This window comes from Tachysurus vachellii, chromosome 3 (assembly GCF_030014155.1).
Source record: "Tachysurus vachellii isolate PV-2020 chromosome 3, HZAU_Pvac_v1, whole genome shotgun sequence".
NCBI lineage: Eukaryota > Metazoa > Chordata > Actinopteri > Siluriformes > Bagridae > Tachysurus > Tachysurus vachellii.
The window spans coordinates 8,684,848-8,699,369 of NC_083462.1; the positions used below are offsets into that span (position 1 = coordinate 8,684,848).

Genomic DNA, 14,522 nt, shown 5'->3' on the forward strand with positions numbered 1-14,522 from the left:
TTCAGTCTGTACCTAAACACTGGACAGACTGGATTTTTTACCTTTCCAGAAAAATGTTATATGCATTTAAAGGGTGGCTTCATGGTTAGATTAATATATATATATATATTTTTTTTATTTAAACTTAAAAATCTTAAAAATAAAAATCTCAATGTTTTAAGTGTACTGCAAATGAATGAAACAGATAAAAATAAAATTGTTAAATAAATAAAATTGTTAAATATTAAATATAAAAAAATAGTGCTTAAAAAGAAGCCTTTTGGCATTTCTTTGTCAGTTGCCAAATAACAGAGAATGCTAAACAGCACTGGTTTTGTTAACCAGAATATTAATAATGGCTCCCAAAAAATACCCAAACATCCCAAAGGTGCTAAATGTAAATCATAAATTTTCCTGACCTGCCTCTAATATTCCTCACTTAAAAATCTTTCTTTCCTAGAGTCTCTTTTGGGCATGGTGAAGCCTTCATGAAGCATGGTGGTGGCAGTGTAATGCTAACAGGGTGCTTCTCATCACCCAAGAAGGAGGAGACCGGCCAGAACGGATAGAAGGATGAATGGAGTAATTGTAGGGAGGCATATAGCCAAGACAACAATAGTGTTTTTTCTTCTTCTTCTGTTTAAACTGAAGGCCAAAAAAGTGTGTGTGTGTGTCATTATTTTTATATTATATATATATTTTTTTTTTTTAAACTAAAAAACCATAAATATAATTACATGATGTAATATGAAAATTACACTTCCATACCAATCAGAATCATGACTGACATCACTGTGGTAATAAAGTAATACAATCACATGGCAAGTTTTAAACAAAAACAATAAGTAATGAATTCAGACTCGGACAGATTATGTGTAATACCTTTAATTTTTCAAATCATGTTTACAGGGTGTGAAAAACAAAAAAACAAACAAACAAAAGATCTTTGGTACCTTCAATAACAGTGGGTGTGTCCAGTGTTAATGGCAAGAAGGAATCAAGGAAATGTGGCATGCTGTTATTGTGTAAAAGAAGGAATGTAGATAAACAAGATAAACCCAGCTTTTTTTATTATTATTATTATTATTATTAAACTGAAGTAGGTCCTCATGTAGGAGATTTAGTATTCAGATTAATGAAGCTATAAAGTTCATGATGCCCTGGTATGAAAAAAATAAAACCACACATAACATGTATGTCACACCAGACACGACTTCATGTCATTAAGTCTGAAGCCACAATGAGGAGATTATAATAATGTACATTCCTTTGTTAGCATGTTAACCCTCGATTTACTAGACAGAAGGTGAACGGCACTAGAATTGCATAGAGTTTGACCGAGTTTTAAAATCGCTTTATTTAACCCGGTCACACAGCAGATTGGATTTCTGGGTTGTACATGAAATTATCTCCACAATGTTTTATACCAAGTTTACAATCACAGGAACATGAGAAAATAAAGTTCCACTATGAGAAAAGTGGTGATTATTATGTACCAGACAGAAGAACACCGCGAACGTGTTCCTCTGTGGTCACGGCCTCGATCGAGTGCATGCTCTCTTCTGGATTGATCTAGAAGCAGGTGTTTAAACTTCAACGGTCAATTTCAAAGCCACAAGTCAAATGTGGTGTCGAGAAACGCAAAGATCTACGAAAGAAAAGTCCAATTTAAATGTATCCCACCCTAAAAAAAAAAAAAAAAAGTCAGTATATAGAGTTTTGAATAAACTACATAAAGACGTTACATTATGAATGTGTTATACTCATGAGGGGGAAAATAAGAATATCACGAAGCAGCACATGTTTCCAGCAAACTTGTTTCAACGTGGTGGAAAACAGGGGTTCTGGTTCCTAAAAGATCTGATGTGATGACACTGAATTCAACGTGACCTTCACTGAGTGCACATTTTAAAAGCACGAATCGAGACTAGTATCTTAAATGACTGCGAGAAAAACAAAACCAAACCAAACAAAACAATGATTACATGATTGTTTACATAAAAAAAAAACAATAGTGTGTGCAGACCCTTATAATATGTCTATAAATTAAACAAAAACAAAAAGACAACCCTGACGCTAAATGTGATGAATTTATATTTTGCTGCACTACAGCTGCTGTTCATATCATAAGCAATAATATGGAGCTCAAGCGGTTTACCTGGGTTACAGTTTATAGATAACCGTCGACCTACATTCTTAAGTTTTTATTCAGCCGAGCGGACAGGACTTGAGGCTCACACTTAAATAGAACTATGAAGAGGAGAAGAGCACTCCAAGGTAAGCATTCCAAAGCAGCAGTGGTGCTCAGTGCCTCTAAGCGTAGGATCTCAAAAACAGGAAGTTCTCAAAGTGTTGGAAAAAGAGGAATAAAGGGAGAGTAGGGAAGAAAAAAAAACACAACAGGGTAAAAAGTTTAAAACACAGCATCTCAAAGGCACAATCTTCCCTGACAGAACGCCCCAGAAATGCTGAGACAGCTCAGAGACGGGGAGCTGCTGGGTAGATTGTGAGCGGTACGAACCCAGCGACTGCACCGTTACCTCAGTCCTGGGCTGAACACGTCTCCCTCTGCGACTCGGCCCCTGCGACGGGGCTGCAGTGACACGCTTGAGAGTGGTCGGTGGGCGGAGTCTCTGGCTGTGGGTCATTTGTGTGCGAGGGGCTACACTCTGCTGAGTCTGTGGCTGGCGGTGACGGTTTGGTCTCCGCCTCAGCCTCCGAGCCCCGTCCATCCGCTGGGTTACTGAGGTCCTGAACCTTCTTGCTCAGCTCGTTGCGTTCGATCTGCAGTGCACGACACAGCTTCTCCAACCTCTGTACCTTCACCTGCAAGCTCTCCAGTTCCTTATCTCGGAGGGTTTTCTACACAAAAAAAAAAAAAGACGACAATATACCATTTTAGGAAAAACCTTGCGGTGGAGCGGCAGCACTAAACACAGCGTTTGATGGGAAACTAAATGTTATAGTGTGTACAGGAAATTATAATTAAAGCCAGTACCTCTTCAGCCATCTCCAGCAGGGCTTTATTACTGCTCTCCCATCGGGACCTGTACATGGTGGTCTCCTTCTCCAACTTCTTAATCTTCTTAGTCATCTGAAAGACAGCGTACGTTCGTTAAGGGACAGAGATTTCCACCCATCTGAGCTTAAAACCTGGTTAAGTGCAGAACTGATGTTAGCCAATCATTACTACAACAACTCTAACATAAAGGCACCTTGGGGATTTAGTCCACCCCATGAATCTATGAAGAGGAAATAAGAGTCCATTATACAGATTTAATACCTTCTCCATCTCTTGCTTGAAGGTTGTGAACACCTCGTTGCTTTTGGAGAGCGTGTTCTGAAACTCTTCAAACTTCTCTGTGTATAACGATAACTGAAAGAAGCAGACCCGATAAACACACGTGCATTATACAGACGTGCATTGGCTGATTTTTATTTAAACGTTTCTGCGTGTAATGAGCCTGATCCTCACCTGTTGCTTCAGATGAACTTCCTGTTGTTTCATAAGTTCGTACATCCTCTGTGACTCCATGGCTTCTTTCAGCAGCTGGAGAAATAGGAAAAAATAAATAAATAGTGCGATACAAATTACACATACATGATTAATTAGTAATGGATAGATGGATAAATAAATAAATCCACCAAAAAAATATTACAGTTGCATTATAAGGAATGTGTGCTGTGTCCATATCAACACGAATACCGTTCTTTAAATACTAGTTCTTTTTAAACTCACAAACTCTTTCTCCTTCTGATGTCGATCCTCCGAGTCTTTGAGCAGCGCCTGAGCCTGGTGGAGCTTTGCGTCAACCAGCTGCTGCTGTAGATCTTTGTGCTTGAAAACTTTATCTATGTGCTGCAACAAAGAACAAATGAGGCACAGGGGTTGGTCGATGATGATGATGATGATGACGACACCGTATAAATATAGCAATCAATTTTGTCCCAATACAGTTTTCAGCACTTCTCTTCAGAACACTTTCGTTAACCCTCGACAATTCTTTCTTCGGTACTCACCTCCTCCCTTAGCTCGTACTGCTCGATGAGCTTCTTGAGCTTCTCTGCCAGCTCCATGTTCTCCTGCCGCAGGTTGGCGTTGCGCTCGTTGTGCTGCTCCATCTGCGCCTGGATGTCGTTCAACGTTAATTGAAAGTGGGAGGTCACTTCCTTCCTTTTCTCCTCCTCCTGCCGAGCGCGCTGCACGCCGTCCTCCTGCCAGGACGAGCAAAATGCCACAGATTCAGAAGGGACAACAGCAGGTGTGACATACATCAGCATACCACTCTCTCTCTCACTCATTTTCTACCGCTTATCCGAACTACCTCGGGTCACGGGGAGCCTGTGCCTATCTCAGGCGTCATCGGGCATCAAGGCAGGATACACCCTGGACGGAGTGCCAACCCATCACAGGGCACACACACACACACTCTCATTCACTCACGCACTCACACACTACAGACAATTTTTCAGAGATGCCAATCAACCTACCATGCATGTCTTTGGACCGGAGGAGGAAACCAGAGTACCCGGAGGAAACCCCCGAGGCACGGGGAGAACATGCAAACTCCACACACACAAGGCGGAGGTGGGAATCGAACCCCCAACCCTGGAGGTGTGAGGCGAACGTGCTAACCGCTAACCACTAAGCCACCTTGCCCCCCCGCATCAGCATACCATGGCAAAGAAATTGGAAACTACTGACAGTAAACAGTATGTTACACTGATATGTACAACAAGCAAGAGCCTTCTAACTTCAGAAAGATGATGCAGATGTTCGCTTCTACCCCATTTGTATAGATTACCATTATAAAACATGTTACAGTGTCACTTTTTATTAAAAGATTTCAGAGAACTGGAGTAAATCCTTACTATCTGGATAAAACTGTATAAAACGTAATCCTACATCTAACAGGACTTTAAAGAAACAAGTAGCATCCACAACCTTAGTATAAAGAACACAAGATTGTTGTTGACGTAATATTAAAATATTAACGCTTTTATGACGTCAGACGGTATAATCGAGGCAGACAGTTTCATTTTCAGAGAAACGTAGGGAACAATTTTTCCTATTAAGCAACAGCAGTGTTTCACAATCTTTAGGGTTTTCTTTTAAAGCTCTGATCAAGGCGATGTGAGTGCTTAACAGCTATATTAGAAAAGCAATCCAGCAGTCCAAAAAGTCAGGAACTGATGGGAACAGAATCCGTAAAAACATATTATATTAACGTATTATCCCATATACCACAGGGTGACCCTTCGCACCCTGGACCTCTTTCAGCTCCTCCCTTCTGGTAGGCTCTACAGAACTTTGCTTACTAAAACTGCCAGACACAGGAACAGTTTCTTTCCCCAGGCCCCTTATCACCGTGATCAACAACTCACCATAATTATATTCACTGCTTCATATCTATAAGTACTGCATTATCAGGACTGTCGGTCATCAAATCATCTGTATATTACACACACTACTGCTGCTATATATTGTACAAAAAGCATAATATTGTTATTTGTACTCCCACACTTTATGTACATAACTCATTCATTCATTCATTCATTTTCTACCACTTATCCGAACTACCTCGGGTCGTGGGGAGCCTGTGCCTATCTCAGGCATCATTGGGCATCAAGGCAGGATACACCCTGGATGGAGTGCCAACCCATCACAGGGCACACACACACACACACTCATTCACTCACGCAATCACACACTAGGGACAATTTTCCAGAGATGCCAATCAACCTACCATGCATGTCTTTGGACCGGGGAGGAAACCGGAGCACCCGGAGGAAACCCCCGAGGCACGGGGAGAACATAATGTTATTTATGTCTGTACTTTTAAGAGTCACAATCAGCTGGAACCAAATTATTTGTGTGTGTCAACACACTTGGCCAATAAACCTGATTCTGATATTACGGTAATAACATTCCTAATATTCCTGCAATGATGATAATTGCTTGTCAGCAGAATTACAAACAAGTCTGTGCTCAGGTTCATTGTGCATGTCTGCGTGAGTCATCCAGGGTGTCTGCTCTCTCCAGAGCAAGTTGGATTGTATTTTGTTTTTTTTTTGCTATATGTCTCTTGGCTAGTGTATTAACGCTTTCATGATCATGCCGGACGTGTTTGGCTTAAAGACTAAAATACACAGATCAGCTAATAAAACGCAGGACAGACAAATCTGGAAATAAAAACACACACAATCAGAAGAGATGTTTTTTTTGTTCTCTACACTGTACTTTAATTACCTGGCTATCTACAGCTGGTGTTTTAGTTTCCATCTACGGGCTCTTTCACAGTAACGATGATCTGCTACTTGTGTGGTATGAAGGTGTGTATTCTCTCGAGCAGTGGGAGGGAGTTAATCAAGTGAGTGTGTACCTTCAGTGTGCGGTTGTGTCTCTGCAGTTCACGGCACAGGCTCTCCAGCTTGCTGCGGGCCAGAATGGCTTTACTGTGCTCGTTCCTCAGGTGGTCCTTTTCCTGGATCAGCTGGGCCTGCTTCTTCTGCAGAGCTCGCATCTGCTTCTGAGAGTTGCGGTGCTCTTCAAGCTGAACGAGAAAGACATTTTAGGAAAAGTAACTTTTTTTTTGTCCCACAACTATTTAAAGCAGTGAGGCAATAAAGTCCATGAATCAGGCAGATTTAGTGTGGGGAAAGTTTACTTGGTACAGATTGGGCATCATAATATCAATGCCTTAGTGGTTTCTGAACAGGTGCAGTCTTTAATGGCCACAATTTATCCATCTAATAATGGATACTTCCAGCTTGATAATGCACCAAACTGGGTTCCATGAGCATGCGAGTTGTGTAACCTCAGTGGTCTCCCCAGTCACCAGCTCGGAATCTAATAGAGCATCTGTGCTATAATGTGGCAGAACAGCAGATTTACAGCTCGCACATTCAGCTACAGGAACTGCGTGATGCAACATGGCCCAAAATCTCACAGAAATGTTTCCAACACCTTGCGGAAGCCATGTCATGGAAAACATATTCGCCCAGATACGTCGACATGAAAGATTTTAACGATGATTCTAATAAATCTTATTGTGTTACTATGTGTTATGACAACAACAAACACAAGAGGCATGGGGAATCTCCAGTGCACATCCCGTTATGGTTGTCCGCCTGGCTTAGCTGGCTCTGACGTATAAAATCAATCAACTGAAATGGCAGAGCTGTGCGTGCCAAGCCTCAAAGGGCTCTGTGCTGCAGTTTGTTAACAAGGAACAAGTTCTGTACAGAGCTACCCAGAACAAACAACGTAAGTGTGTGTCGAGATGACATCTTAAGGACACACTATCCCAGTTAGTCCCACTAACACACCAATACTGGACAATATGATGCTTACACATGCACACAGACTGAGTAGAGTGGAGTTTTTGCTGCAGCTTTTTCCCCCAAAATTTTTTGTAATTTTGAGGGGTTTTTTTTATTACAGAAAACTGAATTGGTGAAATTACAAGCACAAGGTTCTTCTTTTAAACTCCTCTCTGTGAAGACACATGTAATTACTTTCTGTGAGAGGTGACCATGTTTGAAGCACGTGACGGTGTGCTGATGTCATGGACGCTTCTCGGCCCAAATTTTGAAAAACTGCAAACTCCTCTGAATATTGTCAAGTTCTGTGATTGCAAAATGGACTGCAGAACTAAAAGCACCCTGATAATTTACAAGTCTCCTCTAAAGGTCACTGCAACCCCTAGAACGAGTGCCTGGAGGAAATGGCATTACCAAGGCAGGTAGACAAAATGTCACACTTTTCTGCACAATTAATTGCACAGATACTAGCAGCCAAGGTGTCTTTTGCCTCAGGCATTGCCTGTACGGACATTTCTGTTACTGAAACAGATTCGTGACTTAGACGTGTTATTAACGCAGACTAAAGAAGATAAAGTCGTAGAGGACACGTGCACTATACATCCAAAACAATCCAAAATAAAGTTAAATCATATACATTACTCCTGCTTTTATCAGAACTAATTCAGAAGAATGAAAACTTACCAGCTCAGCATACTTCTTGCACAGACCACCAAGTTTTTCTTCGGGAGTGCTCAGCGTGTTCAGTGTCTGCATAAGCAGTGTTATTTCCTTTCCTATAAGCAGATGAAAAAGCACTGCATAAGCGGTTTAATGAAACGCACCGGAGCAGAACTCCAGTTAGTCTGGAAATCGCTGCATGTGTTGGTAAGAATCACGTGGTAATAAACAAAATGCTGAAACAAACAGTTTATTCTCTAAGAGGTGACTGGTGAGATTGGTTCAAGCTGACATGTACGCTATGGTCTCTCAAATAAGCACTCTGAGTAGAAAAGCATAGGAGAACATGTGAAACACTGAGAATTGTGGCGGGTGAGCTACAATGTACAAAGAACACGTCGGGTTTCACTCCAGTGAAACAGCCAAAAACAGGAATCATGGGAACAGACTTCCTGGGCAGAGGATGTACTTTCTACACCAATTAGAGGAAGTATGGTCTGCAACAGGAGCTGTTGATGCTGTTCTACACTGCAGTCATTGAATCTGTCCTGTGCACATCCATCACCATCTGGTTTTGTGCAGCAACAAAACAGGACAGAAACAGACTGCAACGCAGAGTAAAAACAGCAGAAAAGATAATTGGTGCCCCCCTGCCCACTCCCCAGGACTTGTACCATACAAGAACCAGAAACCGGGCAGGAAACATCACCACTGACCCTTCGCACGCTGGACACAAACTCTTTCCTCCCTTCTGGTTGGCGCTACAAAACTTTGCTTACTAAAACTGCCAGACACAGGAACAGTTTCTTTCCCCAGGCAATCACCCTACTCACAACTCACCATAATTATATTCACTGCTTCATATCTATAAGTACTGCATTATCAGGACTGTCAGTCAACAAATCATCTGAATATATTACACACACTACTGCTGCTATATATTGTACAAAAAGCATAATATTGTTATTTGCACTCCCACACTTTACGTACACAACTGATCGTTCATATTCTATATTCGTATTTAATATTCATTCCGTCTATATTGTATCTCATCGTCTGCATTGTCTTGTATAGTTTGTACAGTATAGTGTTATTTATGTCTGTACTTTTGAGAGTCACAAACTGCTGGAACCAAATTCCTTGTGTGTGTCGACACACTTGGCCAATAAATCTGATTCTGATTCTGACAAAGACTGAAAAAAACAACAACTATTCTGTTTCTGTCCACCTCAGATTCAAGATGAATCAAAATACACATCTCTTCTATTTGACCCCTAAATTCCACTTACCCAGACCTTTAACCTTCTTTTTCTCCTGAAGCTTCTTCTGGTCCTTCTCTGCTCCACTGCTGCCGTTCAGACTGGCATCCTCTGACTTGCTGTCCTCTCTCTCTGCCAGCCCGTTGACCTCGGCACCGTCAGGTTGGCCGTTAGGAACGGCCCTGTCTTCGCTTCCATCTGCCCGACAGTACGTGCTGAGGATGTCCTCCAGCTGTCTGCTAAGCTCCTCAGCCACATCACAGGAGGTAGATTGAGATCCAGCTTCAATCACAGACCATGTGATGTGAGGAAAATAAAACATACAGGACAAAAGTTACTTACATGCCTTGTAATCAAACATATAGGAAATCAATTAATCTTTGCAAGCATGGAAGTATGGCTTCACACGAATCACGATCACTTACAGGCTTTGTGTGGTTGAGATTTAACAGTTATAGAGCTATCTGTCTGCGTGTTCTGCTCCTTTGGGCTCTCAGTGCCTTCAGGAGTCGCCGGAGTCTCTGATGTTCCCTCTGCACTAGACTCTCCACTGTTATCCACCACCTGGTCGTCAGTGTCCTGCCTCTTCATTATTCAACTGTGAACAAGCAACCGGGGTCAATATTAAACACACACACGCTAGGTTTTTAATCATATGACAATTATGAAAAATATCATAATGAAGTAAGAGCAGTATCCGGTTTCATATATATATATATATATATATATATATATCTCGAGTTAAATCTGGCTACAAATCAGTGATATTTTGAGAACACGTAAGCAATTGTCCTACTTTAGATCTCTCTCTCCATCTCGGTTGCTGGTTAAACAAGTTGTTAGAGATCAGTCACTCAATTCACCACCAGCAATTACAGATTTGACTGACTTACTTGTGCATTGTTCCTAATGTTCCCAATCACAGACCACCATTATATGTAAATGACGTAAATACGTGAATAGCTCATTTGAATAACTACGTTTGTAAAATATTTTTGTGCTGCCAAGACCGAAGCCTATTTCTTATAAACAATTCTTTTTTTTCTAATTCGGATGAATATTTAATGATTCTAAAGGTCCTCACTAAACCTCTCGTCGTGTTAACACTTATTAATATGCAAACGATCGTGACAATTTCATGAACATGCAAATTAATTACTCCATGTGACGACACGGACAAATTTTGCATATTCATTAATTTGTCTTTTGCTCATCAACAAAGCTATTAAGTCAAAATCACGTCAAAAGACCGTTGTTTCCTTGAGTTTTAACGATTTATTCGCCCAGTTATTCTTACAAACAGACATATCTATCCATGTTAGCTAATTTCTGTTAGCTAGCTAGCCTGTTAGCTTCCTGACAAGCCCAACGAGCTAACTTGTTTAGCTTGTAAGGTAGGTTAGCTTAGCACTCAAGCTAAAAACCAAACCATAAACAGTCTCTAAGACTGTAAAACTTTACACTTACACTTTAGAATATCCCTCCTAAATGTTTTCCTTAAAGTACAACACAGGTTAAATCCCTACCGGAATGTTAAAGCGCTCCCAGGAATGTTTATAGCTGGACTTGTTTCTTCTGCCAACGGACGCCGGAAACAGAAAGCAGAGACTGAAACCTGATTGGAGGATGAAAAAGTTCGGTAGTTTCCGCTTGAGTCTGCTGCCACAATGAGGAGGGAAAAGAAGCGCCAAAGAAAGCAAAAGCAGACTTTCATCAAACACAGAGTTCCCTCCATATGTTTACAGTCTCCATAATAAACATGCATGGGTCTTATTTGTTTATGAAGCAGGGAAATGATCCAAAGAGATCCATCATGCTGAGATCTAAAGAGATCCAGGAACAAATAAGTAAGAAAGAAAGTAATTGAGATCTATCAGGCTGGAAAAGGTTATAAAGATATTTCTAAAGCTTTGGGACCACAGTGAGAGCCGTTATCTACAAAAAACCTTCCCAGGAGCTTCCGTCCGACAATTACCCCGAGAACACGGCGACGATTCATCCAAGATGTCACAAAAGACCCCACAATAACATCCAAACAACTGCAGATCTCACTTTTTTCAGTCAGTTAAGGTCATGTTCATGACTCCACCGTAAGAAAGAGACTGGGCAAAAATGGCCTGCATGGCAGATTAGCAAGACGAAAAGCGCTGCCAAGCAAAAAAGAACATAAAGGCAGGTCTCAGATTTGCCAGAAAACATCTTGATGATCCCCTAAACTTTTTTTTTTAGGAAAATACTCTGTGGACTGACGAGACAAAAGTTTTTTGAAGGTGTTTGTGTGTCCCATTACATCTGGCATCATTACATCATACCAACAATAAAATACGGTGGTGGTAGTGTGATGTTCTGGGGCTGATTTGCTGCTTCAGGACCTGGAAGAATTGCTGTGATAAATGGAAACATGAATTCTGATGTCTACCAAAAGGACAACGTGCGACCAACCGTTTGTGACCTCGAGCTGAAGCGAACTTGGGTTCTGCAGCAGGACAATGAACCAAAACACACCAGCAAGTCCACCTCTGATTCAGAATCAGAATTAGAATCAGGTTTATTGGTCAAGTGTGTTGACACACACAAGGAATTTGGTTCCAGCAGTTTGTGACTCTCAAAAGTCTATAAAAGACTATACAAGACAATACAGATGATGTGAGACAATGTAGTACAAGTACAAGTATTAAATAGGAATACAGAATATGTATAAAGTGTGAAAAGTGCATGCTAGTGCAAATAACAACATTGTGCAATATTATGTTTTTTTGTACAATATACAGCAGCAGTAGTGTTTTTGACACATATGGATGATGTGATGACTGACAGTTCTGATAATGCAGTACTTATAGATATGAAGCAGGGAATATAATTATGGTAAGTTGTTAATCAGGGTTATTGCCTGCTGCCTGGGGAAAGAAACTGTTCCTGTCTGTCAGTTTTGGTAAGAAAAGTTCTGTAGTGCCTGCAAGAAGGGAGGAGCTGAAAGAGGTTGTGTCCAGTGTGTGAAGGGTGAGTAGTGATTTTTACTGTGTGTTGCAGTCTGTTCCTGTCTTGTTTTGTTGCTGCACCAAACCAGATGGTGATGGATGTGAACAGGACAGATTCAATGACTGCAGTGTAGAACTGCATCAACAGCTACTGTGGCAGACCATACTTCCTTAATTGACGTAGAAGGTCCTCTGCTGGGCCTTTTTTAGAATGGAGTCGATGTTGTGCTCCCATTTCAGGTCTTGTGAAATGGTAGTGGCCAGAAACTTGAAGGTCTCCACAGATTACACAGGGCTGTTGGATATTTTGAGGGGAGTAGTGTTGAGGGGTCTTTCCTAAAGTACACTATCATCTCCACAGTTTTGAGGGTGTTTAGCTCTAGACTGTTCGACTGCACCATAGCACCAGCCGCTTCACCTCCTGCTGGTACGCAGACTCAGTGCCATCTCGGATGAGATTGATGAGCGTAGTATCATCTGCAAATTTCAGGAGTTTAACAGTTGGGTCACTTGAAGTGCAGTCATTATTGTAGAGGGAGAATAGCAGTGGGGAGAGGACACATCCCTGTGGAGCGCCAGTGCTGACTGTCCGAATACTGGAGGTAACACCTCCCAGTCTCACCTGTTGTTTCCTGCCTGTCAGGACGCTGGGAATCCACTGGCAGATGGAAGGGGGTATAGTGAGCTTAAGGAGTTTGGAGAGGAGAATTTCCGGGATTATAGTATTAAAGGCCGAACTGAAGTCCACAAAGGGAATCCGGGCGTATGTCCCTGGGCAGTCAGGGAGTTGTAGAATGTAGTGCAGCCCAATGTTAACTGCTTTGTCCACTGATCTGTTTGCTCGGTAGGCAAACTGTAGGGGATCCAGCCTCCGTTCTGTTAAAGTCTTTAGGTGGGCCAATACCAGCTGTTCAAAGGTCTTTGGTGTCAAATGTCAGAGCAACAGGCCTTGGTGATTCAGTCCCGTGATAGAGGGTTTCTTGTGGAGAGTTTAAAGCAGGAGGGGACTTCACACAGCTCCAGTGATCTGTTGAAGATATGGGTGAAGATAGGAGCCAGGGGGTGATCTCTTGTAGTTTGTGATGTCTTGCAGGCCTTTCTACAATGATCCAGGATTGTTAGCTGAAAACCTGCTTTTCAGCTTTGCAGAGTAGCCTCTTTTGGCTATTCTGATCTCTTTTGTAGGTAGGTTCCTGGCCTGCTTTTACAGAGCTTAGTCCACTCCTCTGTAGGCATCTTCCTTGGCATGTCGACGTTTTTTCAGTTTGGCTGTGAACCATGGCTCGTTGTTACTGAATTTGCAGACACGCGCGTCTTCACAAAAACTGATGTAAGATGTCACAGTGTCAGTCAGTTCATCCAGGCTGTCAGTTCCAGCCTCAAAGATAGTCCAATCAGTGCAGTCAAAACAGTCTTGTAGTTCCTGCTTTGCCTCACTGGTCCATCTATTCACTTTTTTGACTACAGGCTTAGTAGATTAAAGTTTCTGCCTGTATGTTGGAATAAGATGGACCAAGCAGTGATCAGAGTTCCCCAAGGCTGCCCTGGGTACAGAGTGATATGCATCCTTAAGAATTGTGTAGCAATGATCCAGTTTATTTTTCTCTCTTGTGGGTCAGTTAATATGCTGTCTGTATTTTGGAAGTTCAAGTGTTAGTTTTGCTCTGTTAAAGTCTCCAAGGATAATAAAAAGAGAATCCGGATTATTTTGCTCAAAGCCGGATATTTGGTTTGTCAGGTTTTGCAGTGCATCAAGTCTGTGGTGGGATGTAGACCAAATTGGATATTTGGATAAATGAATGAGGAGAATTCCCGTGGTGAATAAAAAGGTTTAAAGTTTTATGAACAGTGACTCCAAGTTTGGGCTACAGTATTTATTCAGCAGTGTGACATCTGTGCACCAACATTTTGTTAATGTAGAAGCAGATTCTGCCATCTTTAATTTTACCAGATAGCTCTGCTACGTGATCCGCTCTGTGTAAGTGGAGGCCCGAGAGAAGTAATCCACTGTCTGGGATTGAGTGACTGAGCCAAGTTTCAGTAAAACAGAGAGCAGCGGAGCATGCAAAGTCTTTGTTTGTTTGTTGGCTAAAGAAAAACAAAATGAAGACTTTGTAGTGACCTACAAAGTGGTTCATGCTCAATGTGGCTGAATTACAACAATTCTGCAAAGATGAGTGGACCAAAATTCCTCCACAGCACTGTAACAGACATTGCAAGTTATTGAAAACGCTTGATTGCAGTTCTTGCTGCTAAGGGCGGCCCAACCAATTATTAGGTTTAGGGGACAAGCACTTTTTCACACAGGGCCATGTAAGTTTGG

At 41.7% G+C, this 14,522-nt stretch overlaps 1 protein-coding gene across 2 annotated transcripts; it reads right to left on the reverse strand.

The window, feature by feature from the left end:
* Positions 1-848: 848 nt before the first annotated feature.
* Positions 849-10,900, reverse strand: txlna (taxilin alpha). 2 transcript variants are annotated; one of them, XM_060865640.1, is made up of 11 exons: positions 10,748-10,900; positions 9,647-9,819; positions 9,252-9,503; positions 7,987-8,078; positions 6,363-6,533; positions 4,000-4,194; positions 3,719-3,838; positions 3,455-3,529; positions 3,263-3,355; positions 2,978-3,073; positions 849-2,841 (listed from the first exon to the last, which is right to left on the reverse strand). In XM_060865640.1, exons 2-11 carry the CDS (start codon positions 9,810-9,812, stop codon positions 2,521-2,523), a joined length of 1,581 nt encoding a protein of 526 aa, XP_060721623.1. In that variant the 5' UTR covers positions 9,813-9,819; positions 10,748-10,900; the 3' UTR covers positions 849-2,520. The 2 variants fall into 2 exon arrangements, with proteins under 2 accessions (XP_060721623.1, XP_060721625.1); XM_060865642.1 differs by having other exon boundaries at positions 10,689-10,828.
* Between the last annotated feature and the right edge of the window lie 3,622 nt (positions 10,901-14,522).

Excerpts from the sequence above, each read along its gene's own strand:
- txlna (XM_060865640.1), bottom strand. The coding sequence starts at position 9,812 with ATGAAGAGGCAGGACACTGACGACCAGGTGGTGGATAACAGTGGAGAG. Across the intron at positions 3,074-3,262 it reads TCAAGCAAGAGATGGAGAAG|ATGACTAAGAAGATTAAGAA; the intron begins GTATTAAATCTG and ends GCTGTCTTTCAG. Across the intron at positions 2,842-2,977 it reads TGCTGGAGATGGCTGAAGAG|AAAACCCTCCGAGATAAGGA; the intron begins GTACTGGCTTTA and ends TTTTTTGTGTAG.